The following is a 16,750-nucleotide window of genomic DNA, read 5'->3' as shown; positions in this document are numbered from 1 at the left end:
AATAGGACCGGTGACACTAGCACACATAGAGTACTGTGCAAGTGTTAGCCACATAATATGTTTATTTATAGGGGCCTGGGTAGCTCAGTGAGCAAAGACACTGACAACCACCCCTGGAGTTCGTAAGTTCGAATTCAACCAAATTGGCCTGATTGCTAGGGAGGGTAGAGTCACATGCGGTAACCTCCTTGTGGTCGCTATAATGTGGTTCACTCTCAGTGGGGCATGTGGTGAGTTGTGCGTGGATGCCGCGGTAGATGGCGTGAAGCCTCCGCATACGCTATGTCCCTACGGTAACACGCACAACAAGCCATGTGATAAGATGTGCGGGTTGACGTCTCAGATGCAGAGGCAACTGAGATTTGTCCTCCGCCACCCGGATTGAGGCAAGTCACTATGCCACCATGAGGACTTAGAGTGCACTGGGAATTGGGCATTCCAAATTGAGGAGAAGATGGTTATTTATATCTTCAGCTTTAGTGTGTCAATAGGAAATATACATTTTAGACTCCTAAACATTCCTTTTTACAAATATAATAGAACAGAAAAGAAGAACAGGGAACCCTGCAACAGATGGCATGACCCCAACAGAGCCCCCCACTGAACATCGAGTCAGTCTGGGATTACATGAAGTGATGGAAGAAACAGAGACATCCTAAATAGATAGAAGAACTGTGGCAAATTCTCCAAGATGCTTGGAACATCCTATCTGCCAACAACCATGAAAAACTGTGTCCAGATGTACCTTTGATAATTGGTGCTGTTTTGAAGGCAAAGGTGTTCACACCAAATATTGATTTAGCTTGTTTTATGCTTACTGCACCTTGTATGACATTAAATGATATATGAAAACTATTTATGGCATTAGTTTTGAAGACATCCATACTATGAAACAGTTTTCACAAGTCCCTAAAACTTTTGCACAGTACTGTACATTTATGTTTGCATAGACAGTGAAATATTTACGTAAATGTTTTCTTTTTTATTTACAGTTTTTACTGATTTTATTCAGTTTCTATCCAACTGAATAGGCACATTCCATTTACACTTGGCCACATCAATGTGTCTCCGCCAAACGGAAATAAATCTGATCTTCAATTTCCACACTATATGCAAATAAAATGCAAATAAAAAAAGAGCTCACTTCCATGATTATGCTATCGCCACCTTCCTGACCGTCCAAAACAACCTGCATGACCCTAAAAACACACCAAATACTCATAATAATATTTACACCTTTTTACCACCTAGACACACACCTGTCTATATAAGGTCTCACAGCTGAAAATGCATATCAGAGCAAAAACCAAGCCATGAGGTCAAAGGAACTGCTTGCAGAGCTCAGAGACAGGACTGTGTCGAGGCACAGATCTGGAGAAGGCTACAAAAAAATTTCGGCTGCATTGAAGGTTCCCAAGAGCACAGTGGCCTCCATAATTCTTAAATGGAAGAAGTTTGGAACAGCAGGGACTCTTCCTAGAACTGGCCGCCCGGTCAAACTGAGCAGCCGGGGGAGAAGGGCCTTGGTGAGAGGGGCGACCAAGAACCCGATGGTCACTCTGGTTAAGCTCCAGAGATCATGTGTGGAGATGGGAGAAACTTGCATAAGCACAACCATCACTGCAACACTCCACCGATCTGGGCTTTATGGCAGAGTGGCCAGATGGAAGCCTCTCCTCAGTTCAAGACTTGCAAAAAAGCACCTAAAGGACTCTCAGACTATGAGAAACAAGATACTCTGGTCTGATGAAATGAAGATTGAACTGTTTGGCCTCAATTCCAAGCGTCATGTCAGGAGGACACCAGGCATTGCTCATCACCTGCGCAATACCATCCCAACAGTGAAGCATGGTGGTGGTAGCATCATGCTGTGGGGGTGTTTTTCAGTGGCATGGGCTGGGGGACTGGTCAGGTGTGAAGGAAAGTCTTGTCTTCATACATTGTTCAATCTGTGTAATTTTGTACATCTTATTGAACATTTATATAGAAAAAAATCAACAGTTTTAGCACAATGTGTGGACTTTTCAGACGGTCCCTTACCCATCGTAGGCAACATTTTCAACTTATATCAATGTTAAATTAGCGATCTGGAACGATTTCACCGTGAGGCCATCTGAGCAACTTAAATACAGGACAAATCACATCCCATTTTGAGTCAATACGGGATGCATCATTTCATCTTTAAATACAGGATGATCCATTTTACAGGACGGGTGGCAACCCTAATGATGTGTCCCAGTGCGCCAGCAGAGTAACAGCAGCTGGTGTGTATTACAATCATGTAATTTATTCTTTGTATACAGTAATACAGGGGTTCTCAAAATTAAGTCAGGCCCCCAGAGAAGCTCAACATAAAATACAGATGTCAACTTTCAAAACCCTGCTATAATAAAATATGTGACAGGGTGAAAAGCAGAAGCAATTTTATAGTTGTGTCACACGGCTGAGGATACTCGCCCATGGGGAGCAAGTGCCAAACAGATGTTTTAACAGGATGTCACTCACTGATTCGACAACTTGTTCTTCCATTTCAAAAGTAAGGTCTTTGTCTGTGCAAATGAATGGATCTCGAACCCACAAAAAGGAACTGTAGTCCTCCGAGAAATAGGAGCAGAACTGCTATTTCAGTGCATTTAGTGTTCTAATATTGCAGGTGTGACAGGAGAGATATCTACTAGGAGAGATATCTACTGACCCGCTTACTTCCTTGGTGAAATTGTAAAAGCATGAGAACATGTCGACCAGGGTCAGAAATGAACTTTTTCATTAGGGGGATAATAATTGCTATATAATAATGAAATTGGGCTGGATTGTGTCACAAAATAAATCAACAAACAAACAAACAAACAAACAAACAAACAAACAAAAGTGGGAAACAGTTCTGCTTGTGGATACTTTCTTGCTACTAAGTGCATCAATTATATTCCAAATGTATTTTCACAAATGCAGCAAACTTTGGCATATCCAGTGATTAGCTCTTCCTCAGCAGTGCTCATTGTAGCAGCCAGATAACAGCTTCATTTCTCTTGCCAGTTTCATGTGCAATGTGTGTCACGGTCAGTGAATGTGGTCAGTATGTGGCCCATGGGCAATCTAATGGACTACTGGACCCATAACATTTGACATTTACCTATGAAGTGGGCCACCACTTCAGGGTTTGTCCCTGCTTAAGGCCCAAGGTAGTTGGGACAGGCTCCAGCAATTCTGCAACCCTACAAGGTAGAAGCGGGTATAGAAAATGGAAGAATGTTTTTATGAAATGCTAACACAGCTGTCCTCCAGAGGGCGCCATATGCTTATTTTCTAACTTTTAACAAATAATTTGTTTATAAATCTACCTGAACATTATAATTTTGATTATCCATTTTACAGATTAAACAAATAACTGATAATATGTTTTAAACTAATATAGGAATGCTTTTATTACAGTATTAACATGTTATCTGCTGCTGAACATGTGTAGACATGCAAATTAACCATTTTCTTTACATGCTTTTGATGCGTAGATCTTCATAGACTGGAGTAAATACCTCATTAAATCCAATGCTTTCTCAGTCCATTCACCAATAAAGGTTTACATTTCTTCTTGTTTGTTCGATTTGCACTGTAACATTTGATAAACTCAGTCTTACATGTTTCCACCTGTAGTATCTCTGCTGGTTCCCTTATAATGAATGTGATTAAGAGGTGAAGTGTGTAACTTTTTCAGTGGTAGAATACTTTCTTCTATCCCAGCTTAACATGCATAGACAACGATAAGAAAACCATATGTGGTCTGTAAAGCTATCAAAAATGGATGGTGATGGACTCTGTTTGTTAATAACATTTTCTAGACCAATGTCATGAGATTGGGTGGGAATATCTGTTTGATGAATAATGGAAGATAAGGGAGTGTTTGAGAAACCTGTCCTTATTCCTGAAAACAGTTTTGCAATTCTGTTTGATGCCGCTAGTGGTGCAGAATTTACACACTTCAGCTTCTCCAGAAAAAGACTCGATCTGTGTTTGAGGAATCAATGGAGAATCTACATCTCCATCCTGAATCGCAACCTGCAATCTCCAGACAGTTCACAGGGCAGTTAGCGGTAGCAGACCTCTGATATCTCCATAGCCAGCTCCAGTAACTCACTGGTCTCCTGACAAGAGCTCATGAGTCCACAGTCAAAGTCCATGTTGCAGCTGCAGAAGTCTTTTCCTTTCGACTGCTCACTGGTTGCACTAAAATACTTATAAGAGGGGAAGCAATGGATAAGCACCCTCTCACAAGTATCAGGCAACATGGCGATGACCTCATAGAACCGGCAGTAGAGACATGCCAGCAGGATAGTGGCACAGTCGTCTAGATAGAGAGAATGAAATGAACAAATTCAGCATAACAGGAGACAATTTGTGGACAAAAAGAATTTGAGACAGCTTAAAACATCCAAACAGCATACAATAAATATTTTAGAGACATTGTATTAACAAACCAAATTTTTATTGTTATTGAGCGTGCAAAACTTGCCTCCATGACGCTACAGTGTTCTGGGTGGTGGCTTGGGTACTGCTATGGACCTTATTCACAGTAGCTTTTGACGGGAATGGAAACGAGAATGTGAGGAAAAGTGTTTTGGATCGCTGTGCTGACGAAACATTGAAAAAAAAAAAAAAACGTATTCCCAAAATTTTATAGTAAAAAAAAAAAAAAAAAAAAAAAAAAAAACGGGTTGTGGAAAATTAGATGTGATCTAGGAGCTTTATACAGTGCATGCCACTGAAGAGACAGTCAGTCTATCCCTCAAAGCCTCGTTTTCATATCCGGCAAAAAAAAAAATTGGAGCTACCGTTAATCAGGTCTATGCAGTTACTAAGTGGTTTTTATTGTGTTGCTATGTGCCTGCTAGGGTGTTCTGGGTGGTTGCTACAGTGTTGTGGTGGGAACTTATCATCCCAGGTCAAAAAAGCCAAACCCCAAGTCTGTATTCTGTCCCTAGATGGGGCTCAGGTCCCTCCTAAAGGTGCCACTTTACTTCTAGCAAAATCAAAGAAAGAATGGATTAAAACGTAAATACTTTGCTGTGGTTTGAAGCAGTCTGTCAGCACAAATTTCAGGAAGACTAAGTACTCGCTGTTAAAACCTTCTTACTGCCACTGGTCCAAAAATGTATGATGTGATCGGTGGGTGACCCAGTGCTCCACCTACAACTACATACTGTATTTTTCCAGATAACAACATGAACTCACGGGAGTGCAGAATTTCTACAACCTCTCATATGGAAACCTTTATCAAGACAGTGTAATTTGTCTTTTTAGATTAGTCTACAATAAGAATCAAATCTACTCAAATGCTCCCTTACAAAAAATCTACTCCTGGCAAACTAGCCACAGACTTGCCACAAATTTGCCACTCATTATTTTCACTTGCAAATGAGCTTGTGATTTGATGCAAATATTTGCCAGAAGTTTGCAGCGAATCAAAAGCTCATTTGCATGTGAAAATAACGAACGGCAAATTTGCTGCAAGTTTGCGGCTAGTTTAGATTTTTTGTAAGGGTAGTGTTGAAACTGCCATGAACTGCCTTGAACTCTCAGTTTCTGGAAGAGCTTTTAAGTGCCCATTCACCCTGATGTTTGATATGCTGCTACATTATGTGCCTTTATCTGGAGCCTGTAAGCCATTCACATTTCTCCCCAAAGTGAGTCTCACTGATATGCCTCTAATTTATTTTTTGTAAGTAATGTCTTTAAAAAACAAGAATAAAAAAAAAAAACTTTTTCACAATCTTACAAGGAGTCCTTTCACAAAATAAATAATAAAATAAAATAACAGAGGGTAAGTGGTGCATATTATGGTCAAGTACAGTAGCATGTTAGCATTAGCATTATCAGCACCATAAATGCAGAATGTAAACATAACAAATTACACATTTATCTTCTGCATATATCTTGCACAAAATTCACCACTGATTATTTTCACATGCAAATGAGCTTTGTCTCAAACTTACGGCAAATTGTTCATTGTTGCAAAAGGTGTGCTACAGGTTCACCACTACCGGTGAAGAGTTGAAAACTTCTGGCAAACATTTGCGGCAAATCACAAGCTCATTTGATGTGAAAATAATGAGTGGCAAATTTGTGGCAAGTTTGCGGCTAGTTTGCCAGAACTCTTGATTTTTTTTACTTTAGATTGACTTTTTTGACTCATGTCACATTGGTTAAAGTTTTACAAGTAGTCTGTTGATGAGACAGCGTGCATATTACATTAAGCCTTACTAAAATGCTCCTCCTGGGGGTGTTTAAATGTTCTCAAACTGTATCACACCACTTGTCAGCTGTTTCAACTTTTTTTTCTAGCTCTGAGCTAAGTGTAAAGATGAAACTTGTTGTGAATGTCTTAATAGAATAGTTCACTCAAAAATGAACATTCTCTCATTATTCACTTACCCTGATGCCATCCCAGATGTGTATGTCTGTCATTCTTCAGTAGAATACAAATGAAGATATTTTGAAGAAGATAGAGCTCTGTCAGTTCCTTATAATAGAAGAACACGGGTGCCAGCATTTTGACGGTCCAAACGTCATATTTAAGCAGCAACAAAATCCATATGACTCCAGTCGATCAATGATTGTCTTTTGAAGCAAATCGATAATTAAAACATTATTATTTTTTTTTTAAAGCAATTCCTGCCAGCAGCTGACGCGAAGCGTGATGTAAGCGCGTCGGCGAGTTCACGTGAGAATTCCAAAGTGGTGCTTATCTACAACAGAAGAACAAACGTCACACGAGAGTTTGGCCATTTCAAACAGCATCAGAGCCCTGGATGGAAGCACCAATTTAAAGTGAAAAACATTTTAATTATCGACTTGTTTCTTACATAAACCTATCAATTCGCTTCAGAAGACATTCATTGATCGACTGGAGTCGTGTGGATTACTTTTATGCTGCCTAAATATGACTTTTGGACTGTCAAAGTGCTGGCACCTGTGTACTTTCATTATAAGGACCTGACAGAGCTCTCTCTTCTTCTAAAAATCTTCATTTGTGTTCTGCTGAAGAAAGACAGTCATACACATCTGGGATGGCATCAAGATAAGCGAATAATTAGATAATTTAAATTTTTGGTGAACTATTCCTTTGAGCTTTTTCTTGCTTGTTTTATCGTCCAGCAGTCAAAAATTTGTTCAAAATTAATAACACACCTTGTTTTAACAAGTCACACAATTTGAGGTATCATTTATTGTGACGAGGAGGAGGGCGTGGCCGGGCCGTGAGGGTGCACGCTAAGTCAATTAATCAGCAGGAGAGAGAGATAAAGGGGAGCCGGAGATGCCAGATCGAGAGAGAGAGAGAGACACATGCGACCGCTGTGTGCGCGTGTGTGGACAGGTTTAGGTGGTATACTAGGACTTTCTTTTAGGTTACAAACTGGTAATTACAAGGGTATTATGCTATAAATGTGGTTTATGAGGACATTTCTAGTGTCCCCATAATTCAAATCACTTAAAAAACATACTAAACAATGTTTTATTGAAAATGTAAAAATGTAGAAAGTTTTCTGTGAGGGTTAGGTTTAGGGGTAGGGTTAGGGGATAGAATCTCATACAGCTCATACAGTATAAAAATCATTATGTCTATGGAGAGTCCTCATAATGATAGCTGCACCAACATGCGTGTGTGTGTGTGTGTGTGTGTGTGTGTGTGTGTGTGTGTGTGTGGTTTATGTTGACTGTTCTGCTGGTTTCTGCCTCCTCCTTGTCTATCCTTACCTGTTACATTTCATGTTTGTAATTTTAGGCACAAACGGTGAAGGGTGTTACATGCTGAACTTTAAAATGGTCAGTGTTTGGTTTAAATTGCTAGCCCTAAATATAAATAAAATCATAGTGACAATAGGAATTGTGATGCTTGCCTTAGCAAACACTCATCATTTATTTGACTGAATAACTACTATAACTTTTTGGTTAACTAAAAACAAAGACATCAGAGTGATGTTATCACATGCTAAAGCTAAAACCATTAAGTACCATAATATTTACATCATGCTCCATTGTAATGCCATGTTACTTTTTGTTTGTGGCTGCTTTAATAGTGGAAACTTTCAGATGATGAACAGTGCACACCACTCACTTTTCATTATCTGAACACTTTTTCTCACATAACAAATACATTTTTAAGTGCAGGTCATAAACTGTTCTTAACTGCACTATTTACACTGAACATCCCACAGAGAGAAATAGAGGAGTAGGTGAATAGTTGGAAATGCCCACACCACAAATGCTTCAGCCTTTCATTGGCACAAGTCCACCACACCTCAGAATTATGATAATCTATGACTAATGTGCGGCCACTTTAGAGATTCCATGTGCTAAAATTCTGTATAGAAATTAATTAGTGGTTTAGTAAGGAAATCATCACTATTTCTATTGCTCATTTTTAGGATTATAGAACCCACAAAACCCTAGCAACCAACTAGAAAACCTTAGTAACCACGCAGAACACCCTTAGCATTGTGGTGGCATTGTGAGTTTTGCATGGGTAAGCAGCACTCACATTTTCTTCACAAAATGTAATTATCTAGTTATATTACACCTGTTTGCAGGGTTGTTTCAGAGTTATGAGCAGAAATGGAGCACATAATAGGGCATCGGAAGCCATTAACACAATATTTGTATTCCCCTGGTGAATTAACCTAATAGTTGGGGAAACAAAGCGGCCCAAATATAGTTTCACTACCGGATGAGCATAGAACAGTGAGAGAATATATATTTTTTAATATATCTCCAATAACATGTCCATGATTATCTATAATGCATGAGGCTTTTATGCATGCTGTCACTCAGGGAATGTCTTTCAAGCGTTTTGATGTAAGTGCTCATAAAAGTGCACTTCACTCTTTTTATGAGAGCTGAAAGAACATCAAATTAACATGTTTACAAGTGTGTCTGAGACAGCACTGAGAGAGCGTGTGATACCTGGGTGTTAAAACAGAAATTAAAATTAAAATACTTAAAACGACAACAGATTTTGTAAGTCTTACTAAACCATAGTTTTGCATCTATTTAATCTCTCTCTATACAGTATATTAAATTAATTTAATTAAAAAAATAGTTCACAGTTAAAAATTTGTTAGGTTTTAAATGACAATACAACAGATATGCTACTGTTCAAACTTTTGCACCACACAAATGCACTTCGTTCCATGCTTAATGATGGCAGAAAAAGCACCTGTCATAGGTTATGGCTACACCTTCTCATAAATAATTATCTCTGCATGATATATATATATATATATAGACATTCACTCATTACAGGTTTCAAAGCTTGATAAAAAAAAAAAAATAAAAAAAAAAGAGTCAAATCCCTATTCCTAATTTCCTAAATAACAACAATTCTTTTAAAATTAAAAATACATGCATGTTCTCTTTGTCTTCCATCTTGTGTTGCAGAGACCACATACACACTAAGGCCGTTTACACACTAGGGAAAGCTCAGACAGAGTGTTTGACGCATGGAACTGTGAAAGGTCCGTTTAAAAGGCGTGCACCACAGAGATATGAGGCAGTCATGGATAGAGATGGCTATTTCAAATATATCTTTTTGAAAATATCCCAGTAAACATTGAAACTCTTCTCCAGGTTCTCTCTCCACAATTACTATCTTTTTAGCCTGACAGAGAAAGATAATAGAGGACAGGGAATTAATACACCGCATGTTTGAGCTTGTCCGCCATATTTTTCAGTTTCACAGCGCAGCTAGTTCCATCTCTCCGAGATTCTCATCAGTCAACGGATGCCTGCACCAGAGTGCGTTGCAGCAAAAGTTGAAATGTTCTCAACTTTTGGTCGCATGATGGAGCTTCACTATCGGAAACCCTTGCATTTTCCCTGTCAGTCCTTCTGATGCACCATTCCCTTTGAAATCAATGTATCCACAGCATTCTCTGGCGCAGCGTTAACTCTAATGTGAAAAGCCCTAGGTATACTTCCATTCTGATGCGAATGCAAAGCATCTGCGTACAGTCGAACGTGAGCCGGTCAAATTATATTCCATATTATACTGTGCGCGCATACACAGGTGGTTGGCGCTGGACTTTCTCTTTAGGAGTTTGACTTTATAGTCCTTCAGACTCGAGTTATACAAATGCAGGTATCTCCAGACCTCCTCACACACGTTCTCTTGACTAAAACATCCACTGTTGTTGTTTTTACCTTCATCTCCTGATGTTTAGCAGCGATTACAATTTTTTCTAGTTCTTCTTTGTGATAGCAATGGCTCAAATGTAAGTTTTGCCTACTTGTGGACCCACAAATTAGTACAAATATCTCCAGTGCATTCTGCGCATTCAAAGGCGCGCGGTTAGAAAAATCGAGCTTTGCGTGTTCAGTGTTCATGCACTCTGCTGATGATGAGATTTGCGTCACACGTCCTGTACGCGGACACTCAGCATTTGCGTCTGAGCGAAGCATACTTTGGGCTTAATACATTTTTGTTTGAAAATGGATCTTTTTCTCTACGTTTTGGTCTTCTGTCCACACTGAGACAGTGGTTTTTAACAGCGAAAACTGAGCTTTTTGAAAACTCTCTCCCAAGTAAATACATTTGAAAACACTGTATTCGCACTGTAGTGTGGACATGGAAAATGGATATATCTAAAAACGATGACCTATTTGTTGTCATGTGACACAGTCATGTGATCCATTCAACCCAAAACAATCAAGATCACGGGCCATGTTGTAGTGGCATTGTTGTACCTGCTATTCAATTTGATAGTGTTGTTAAAGAAAAATGTTACTTTGTACAACCTTCACATTGCTTTCCTTCAAAGGTGATGGGAAGTTTACTTGGAATTGCTGTCCGGCGACGGAACACAAGGACAAATGCATTTTAAAACGTACACGGAACAGCGATTTTTCGCATGCACAGTAAGGGGATTTAAGAGTTTTTATACATTTCAGTGAGGATGAGCAACTTTTGGAAAATGCTTGAAAATGCCAGAGTGGATGGAGAGCGAATCGAAAACGAAAACGCCATTTTCAAATGTATCTGGATTAATGTGGACGTAGCCAGATTGTTAGTTTTTCATGACCCTTTAGGCACCTTTGTTTTACTAAGCGACTGACAAATGGCGAATTTCTGTTTGACTTTCTGTTTGCTAAAGTTTAATGAAAAGAGAGTTAATGTTTAGATTTGCATCAAAACATGCAATAAGTCATTCAAAACTAATATTAAAGTAATCAGATTAGATTACCTAAAAAGAGTTTAATCTGAAATATTATGTTACTGATTACAATTTGAGTTGTGTAATTTGTAATCAGTACCAGATTACATTTCAGGAGTAATCTACCCAATACTGTTGGTTAAATGAACTTGCAAAAACAGCTGAGAAAAGTAAGTTAGTCGTGTGAAAGATCTTAATATATATATTATAGGCTTTTTCAGCTAAATTTAAAAAGTGAAACATTTATGAAGCACAAAATAATTCTTGAAAAAGAAAAAATGGAAACAGTAATTAAAAAAAAAAATCAAACCATTATTTTGGCCAACAAATATTGCAATTAATAAATTCTATAAATATATGAAATTTTAAACACTGGTGACAACTTGCCCCAATAAAAATATAACAACTGCCCTGACATAAAAAAACACGCTTGTCCTGAAAACATAGTTCAACCTTTCTGTTAAAACCTCTCTTAAATATAGAGTTGGCACTTGCCTGAATGTGCCAGCGAGTTTTTATTGTGTTTGCTTGTTTACCCAAAAGCTAATAAAAAATATGGTGGTACTGGAATTTTAGTTGGGAGAATAGAATTCACGAAAAATATTCTTAGGTGTTTGAAACCAACATCCTCTGCTAGAGAAAATACACATTTGTGTAATTGGACTTTTGACTCAAAACATTTTAGTTAGTGAAATATGTGACAGTCATGTGAAAACAAGCCCATCTCCCCTTTCATAATATTGGTATAATATACTGGTATATTACTGATATTATTAGTTTATTTATTGGGATTTGCAATTTGCTGAACATGCTATAAGATATTTTTGCTATAAATGAACTGTTGAATTAACTGTCACATTAAATGTTTATTTAAAGTCTCAAGAAAAGTCTTACAAATCATATTAAGCTACATATTAACCAACAATTAAGCCACAGTTGTTTTAACACATGATACATCATTATTATGCAGAATATGGTTAATAGTTTGGGCTAACAGATTTCCTAACAAGACACTGGCATGATACACTAACAAAGCTTAAATACAAGATTAATGAAGTTGTACCTGCAGTGTCAGGCTGATGGGACTCAAAGGAGGTGAAGGTGCTGCTCTCCACGCTTGGCTTCTCATGCGAGCAGAGAGACGCATTGGATCCTGCCCGTTCAATGTTCCCTGCGGACACTGAAGAGACCGACTCGGCTCCGGGGTCCACATCTTTCTCCGAGATGGTGCTCAGCCTTCTCACTTCACTAACCACAACTTTACTCATTCTGTATCCAGGAACAACGGCAATGTAAACCTAAGCATGCATTTGAAATGAGAACAAATATTATCCTCTACCAAGCAGGATGTTCTGAAACAGGGATGCTCTGCAGAACATTTTGTGGAAAAACAGGCAACTATACCTTGTCTCCTGAGACTATTATCCCTAAGAAAAATGAGCTAAATACTTTAGTCTTATCCGAGCTTCACGTGTTAGTGTCAACCAGTAGTTTGGCTGTAGTGTCCAGATTATTCCCAAAACAAGATCAAATTTTCAATGCAGAAGCATCTGCAAAGCATAAAGTGCAACCACAGTGATGCATTAGAGTATGTGAAATTATAGTGTTATGAATGGTGTATCTTTAGGCTCGCATGAATAACCTGTGCAAAATCAATTATTAAAGACAGCATCCACATGTAATATGAGAAAATAATAAGACCCTGGAGAGATTCCAGTGAGATAGCAGTTTAGTCAGTGAAATGGATATAATGAGGGTTTCTGTTGCTGCATAATTTCAGGGGCGGTTCTTGACTTGAACAAGACCTTAAGTGGGGGAAGTTTTTTTATTTCGTATGCATCCTTACCTCTAGCTTTAACTCCTTATTTTCCACAGATAATGACAGAGGCCCTTAAAGGATGGGGGTTTGCGTTCCCTCACAAAAGTCCAGTCATATCAGTAACCTTATAAAAGCTGTTTTATTCTACATGGAGAGGGTCCACACATGGAGGCTGCCATGTTTGAATCACATGACCAGCCAAATACCACTTGCTTAATCTCAGTAACCATCTTGTTATTTGACATTTTCACTCAATGATTAAAGTAATCATGGCTGACTGTGAATACTACATTTCTACAACATCTGAAACTGAAAACTATTGATTTTTAATGATGCTGCATCCAAGCCACTGTCAGTGTAAGTCCAAGATGACACAAAGACAAAAGTTACTGAGTGCTCCTTTTAAAAAAAACATAGGAAACAATTTCCAAGCAGAAATTGCTAGCAAATTTAACAGACCATATTTTTAATTAAAGGCTACACACAATTCTTTGAAGCTTTAATTAGAATTTCTCAAGTAAAGTTTACTTTGTAATACTCTGTTTCAAGTAAATTTTACGCACTCTTTGTTTGAATATTTTACTTAAGCAATGTAGCTTATAGAAGCCATGCTTTTAAAAGTATACTAATATTTCAATGCTTTTTTAACATATTTAGTCATGTACTGTACCTCATGACACACAGAGCCTTCCTCAAGGTAGCCAAATGCATGCTATTGTACAGTATGTAGTCTATTAAACAACGTCACCTTACTTTAATGGCGATAGAAACAAGATCTCAACTCTTGGTGCACAAAACATGATGACAATAGCAATCAACAGTTTTTTCTTTATGTGATCATGAACAGGTAATTTTGAGTAGAAAATGAACTTCAGGCTGCACAAAACAAGAATTTCCTAAACGTAACAACAAAATTGACATAGAGTGACGCATAGAGTGTAAACAACTTTTTGTGTTATTAAATTATTCAAGACAGATGCATTCTGGGAACACCAGCTAAGAAAAGTACAATTTACTTATTTCATTTACCTGTGCAATTTACTCAAATTAGCAAATAAATATGACAAGGTTTTATACTTTAGGATGATGATTATGCATTGTAAAGATAAATAATCATAAATAATATTTACTTATAAGCTTGAGCATTCATTTTTACATGTTTGAATTGAGAACAAGTACTGAATTTAAGTTCATGCTTAAACTAACATATTCAGTGTAGAAAGGACTTAATCTTTTCTGCTATATTAACATATTTTTTTTCAGTGTTACTGCAGTTCAGTCATGCCAACTCTCGTAAAGATTTAGCATGTGAATGTGGGTATGACATGTTGATAGGATACTGGTCTTGGCGGACTAGATCTGCTATGCTGCTGCAGAGCAAGTATGGAGACTTGCTACTGCTAGAAAAACACATACATACTGAGTTAGCATGTGGACATGCTGCTGCTGCACAATGAGACAAAACGCAAGACATGTTGCATTGAGCATATGTGTTACATGCTGCTGCACAAATAGATATAAACAGTCCCTGTGTAGCAGATCCAGGCAAGTGGAAGGTGGGGTGGAGGTGGATTTCAGATAAAAACTCTCAGCGCTCTGCAGAGAAACCAGTTTAACTGCAAAATTGAACCATTTAAATAAAACACAAGAAGAGAGATGCAAGATGATTGGCTACCCGATACAAGTCAGAGAACCAATCAGCTTACGCCATGCGAGCCGATTGGCTTAAAGGGGTGTTGGGCCTCATGTGCTCAGATAGGAGACAAAGGCAGGCCTACACACAGTCATAAAGCTTGACTGAGGCATAGAGGAACACTTAAAGCCTGATAACACAACAATGGCACCAAAATCAAACAAAGGGAGTCCAAACAGACAACAGATCCCATCAAGCCTTGCACACTTTACACCTAGGTGTGAAATACTGAAGGATCGAACACTCAACTCCTATTGGATGAAATAAATGGTTATAAAATGGTCTTGGGCCAGGGCCTGGCTGAATGCCAACACTGTGACTGCGAAGGGCAACCGAGCCCAGAATCCTTACTTACCACCACTCTGCTGCTCCCATCAAATCATCATTACTATGATGAGAATACCTGCACAGACCTCCCAAGGTTCTACGTGGATGGCTGTTCATTCTGCCATGAAAGTCAGACTTGGGCAGGAGCCAGTATTGTTTGGTTCAACCACAACGTCGAAGAAACCAAACAACTACTGACTGGGCAGCAAGACAAGCCAGTACGCGGAGATTGCAGCAGTGCTCATTATACTCCAGCAAGCCACCAAGTTGACTGTTGAGCAACTGACGATCTATTCTGACTCAAACTATGCTCGTCATAGTTTAATCTCTCACTTTCCAACATGGAAGGAGAATGGCATGAGGAACGTGTGAAACAAGGAAGTCAAGCACTCAGAACTCTTTCTGGTTTGCGACTGACTTGTGACTGACTTGGAAATGACAGTGTACTGGAAAAAGGTCAAAAGTCATTCCCAAACCTCCGGTCCTGACAAAAACAGTAATGATGAAGCCGACCACCTAGCCAAGCTAGGCGCAGAACTGGGCACAGCCCGGGAGTTCCAAGACAAGTGGTTTCCAATTACCCAAAAATGTGCGGTAAACGCAATCACCCGTCGGCAGCAAAAAGAAAGGCGAGAAGAACCGCAGACCTGCCCACAGACTCAGTACCTGGGATGGAGACCTAGCGATGCAGATTTGATCGCCATGCAGGAGCAAGACCCGGCCATCCAAACCGTCCAGCAGTGGGTAGCAAACCCTGCAACACAAGGGGCCTCTCAAACCCCATCCTGTGAGTCGGAGGAGCCACATGCTCCCCTTCGCGACCAGCCACGTCTTAAACTGGAGAAAGGTTTGTTGGTCTTCAGAGAGTGATAGTCAATGGTGAGACTAATTTTATTCAAAAATCAAGAAGCTAAAGGAAACAATCTAAATTAATTCATAATATTTTTAAGCACATCCCATTTATGTTCACATTCCAGACTTTAATTATTAATTTTAAATGTTACTTTCTCCATTTGGTATATTTCCGAAATCGTTTCTCTCCATCTTTGAAATTGTGGGTGTTCTAAGCCATTTTTTTGTAATCTGTTTCAAAGCTGCTATTCTGATTACCCTAAACATGCTTTGTTCAGATTTTTGTTTTTTTTTTTCCTTAAGGACAATGGCATTTTACCCAAAATAAGCTTTTCTGGATGTATTTCTATTGTGCAGTTATATATTAAATTAACCTGTCTGATCACTCACAATAATTTGCCAGTTTAGAGCACTCATAGAATTTGACTGTGGAGAAAAAAAGGCTCATTACAATTTCTCCAACAATCCCCTTTGCCTATGCTATTGTACAGGTGCATCTCAATAAATTAGAATGTCGTGGAAAAGTTCATTTATTTCAGTAATTCAACTCAAATTGTGAAACTCGTGTATTAAATAAATTCAATGCACACAGACTGAAGTAGTTTAAGTCTTTGGTTCTTTTAATTGTGACGATTTTGGCTCACATTTAACAAAAACCCACCAATTCACTATCTCAAAAAATTAGAATACATCATAAGACCAATAAAAAAAAAACATTTTTAGTGAATTGTTGGCCTTCTGGAAAGTATGTTCATTTACTGTATATGTACTCAATACTTGGTAGGGGCTCCTTTTGCTTTAATTACTGCCTCAATTCGGCGTGGCATGGAGGTGATCAGTTTGTGGCACTGCTGAGGTGGT

At 38.6% G+C, this 16,750-nt stretch overlaps 1 protein-coding gene across 1 annotated transcript; it reads right to left on the bottom strand.

Moving 5' to 3' along the window:
• Nucleotides 1-4,079: 4,079 nt before the first annotated feature.
• LOC127419655 (myoD family inhibitor domain-containing protein 2-like) lies at nucleotides 4,080-12,466 on the bottom strand. Its single transcript, XM_051661224.1, has 2 exons — nucleotides 12,262-12,466; nucleotides 4,080-4,339 (listed from the first exon to the last, which is right to left on the bottom strand). The coding sequence occupies exons 1-2, from the start codon at nucleotides 12,464-12,466 to the stop codon at nucleotides 4,080-4,082; spliced, it is 465 nt and encodes a 154-aa protein (XP_051517184.1).
• Nucleotides 12,467-16,750: the final 4,284 nt, after the last annotated feature.

This window comes from Myxocyprinus asiaticus, chromosome 29 (genome assembly GCF_019703515.2).
Source record: "Myxocyprinus asiaticus isolate MX2 ecotype Aquarium Trade chromosome 29, UBuf_Myxa_2, whole genome shotgun sequence".
Classification (NCBI taxonomy): domain Eukaryota; kingdom Metazoa; phylum Chordata; class Actinopteri; order Cypriniformes; family Catostomidae; genus Myxocyprinus; species Myxocyprinus asiaticus.
The sequence above is the reverse complement of the archived record's forward strand: the minus strand, read 5'-3'. Positions and strand labels throughout refer to the sequence as shown.

Coding starts and splice junctions, on each gene's coding strand:
- LOC127419655 (XM_051661224.1), bottom strand. CDS start 12,466: ATGAGTAAAGTTGTGGTTAGTGAAGTGAGAAGGCTGAGCACCATCTCG. Junction 4,340..12,261: donor CCATCAGCCTGACACTGCAG/GTACAACTTCAT, acceptor CTCTCTATCTAG/ACGACTGTGCCACTATCCTG.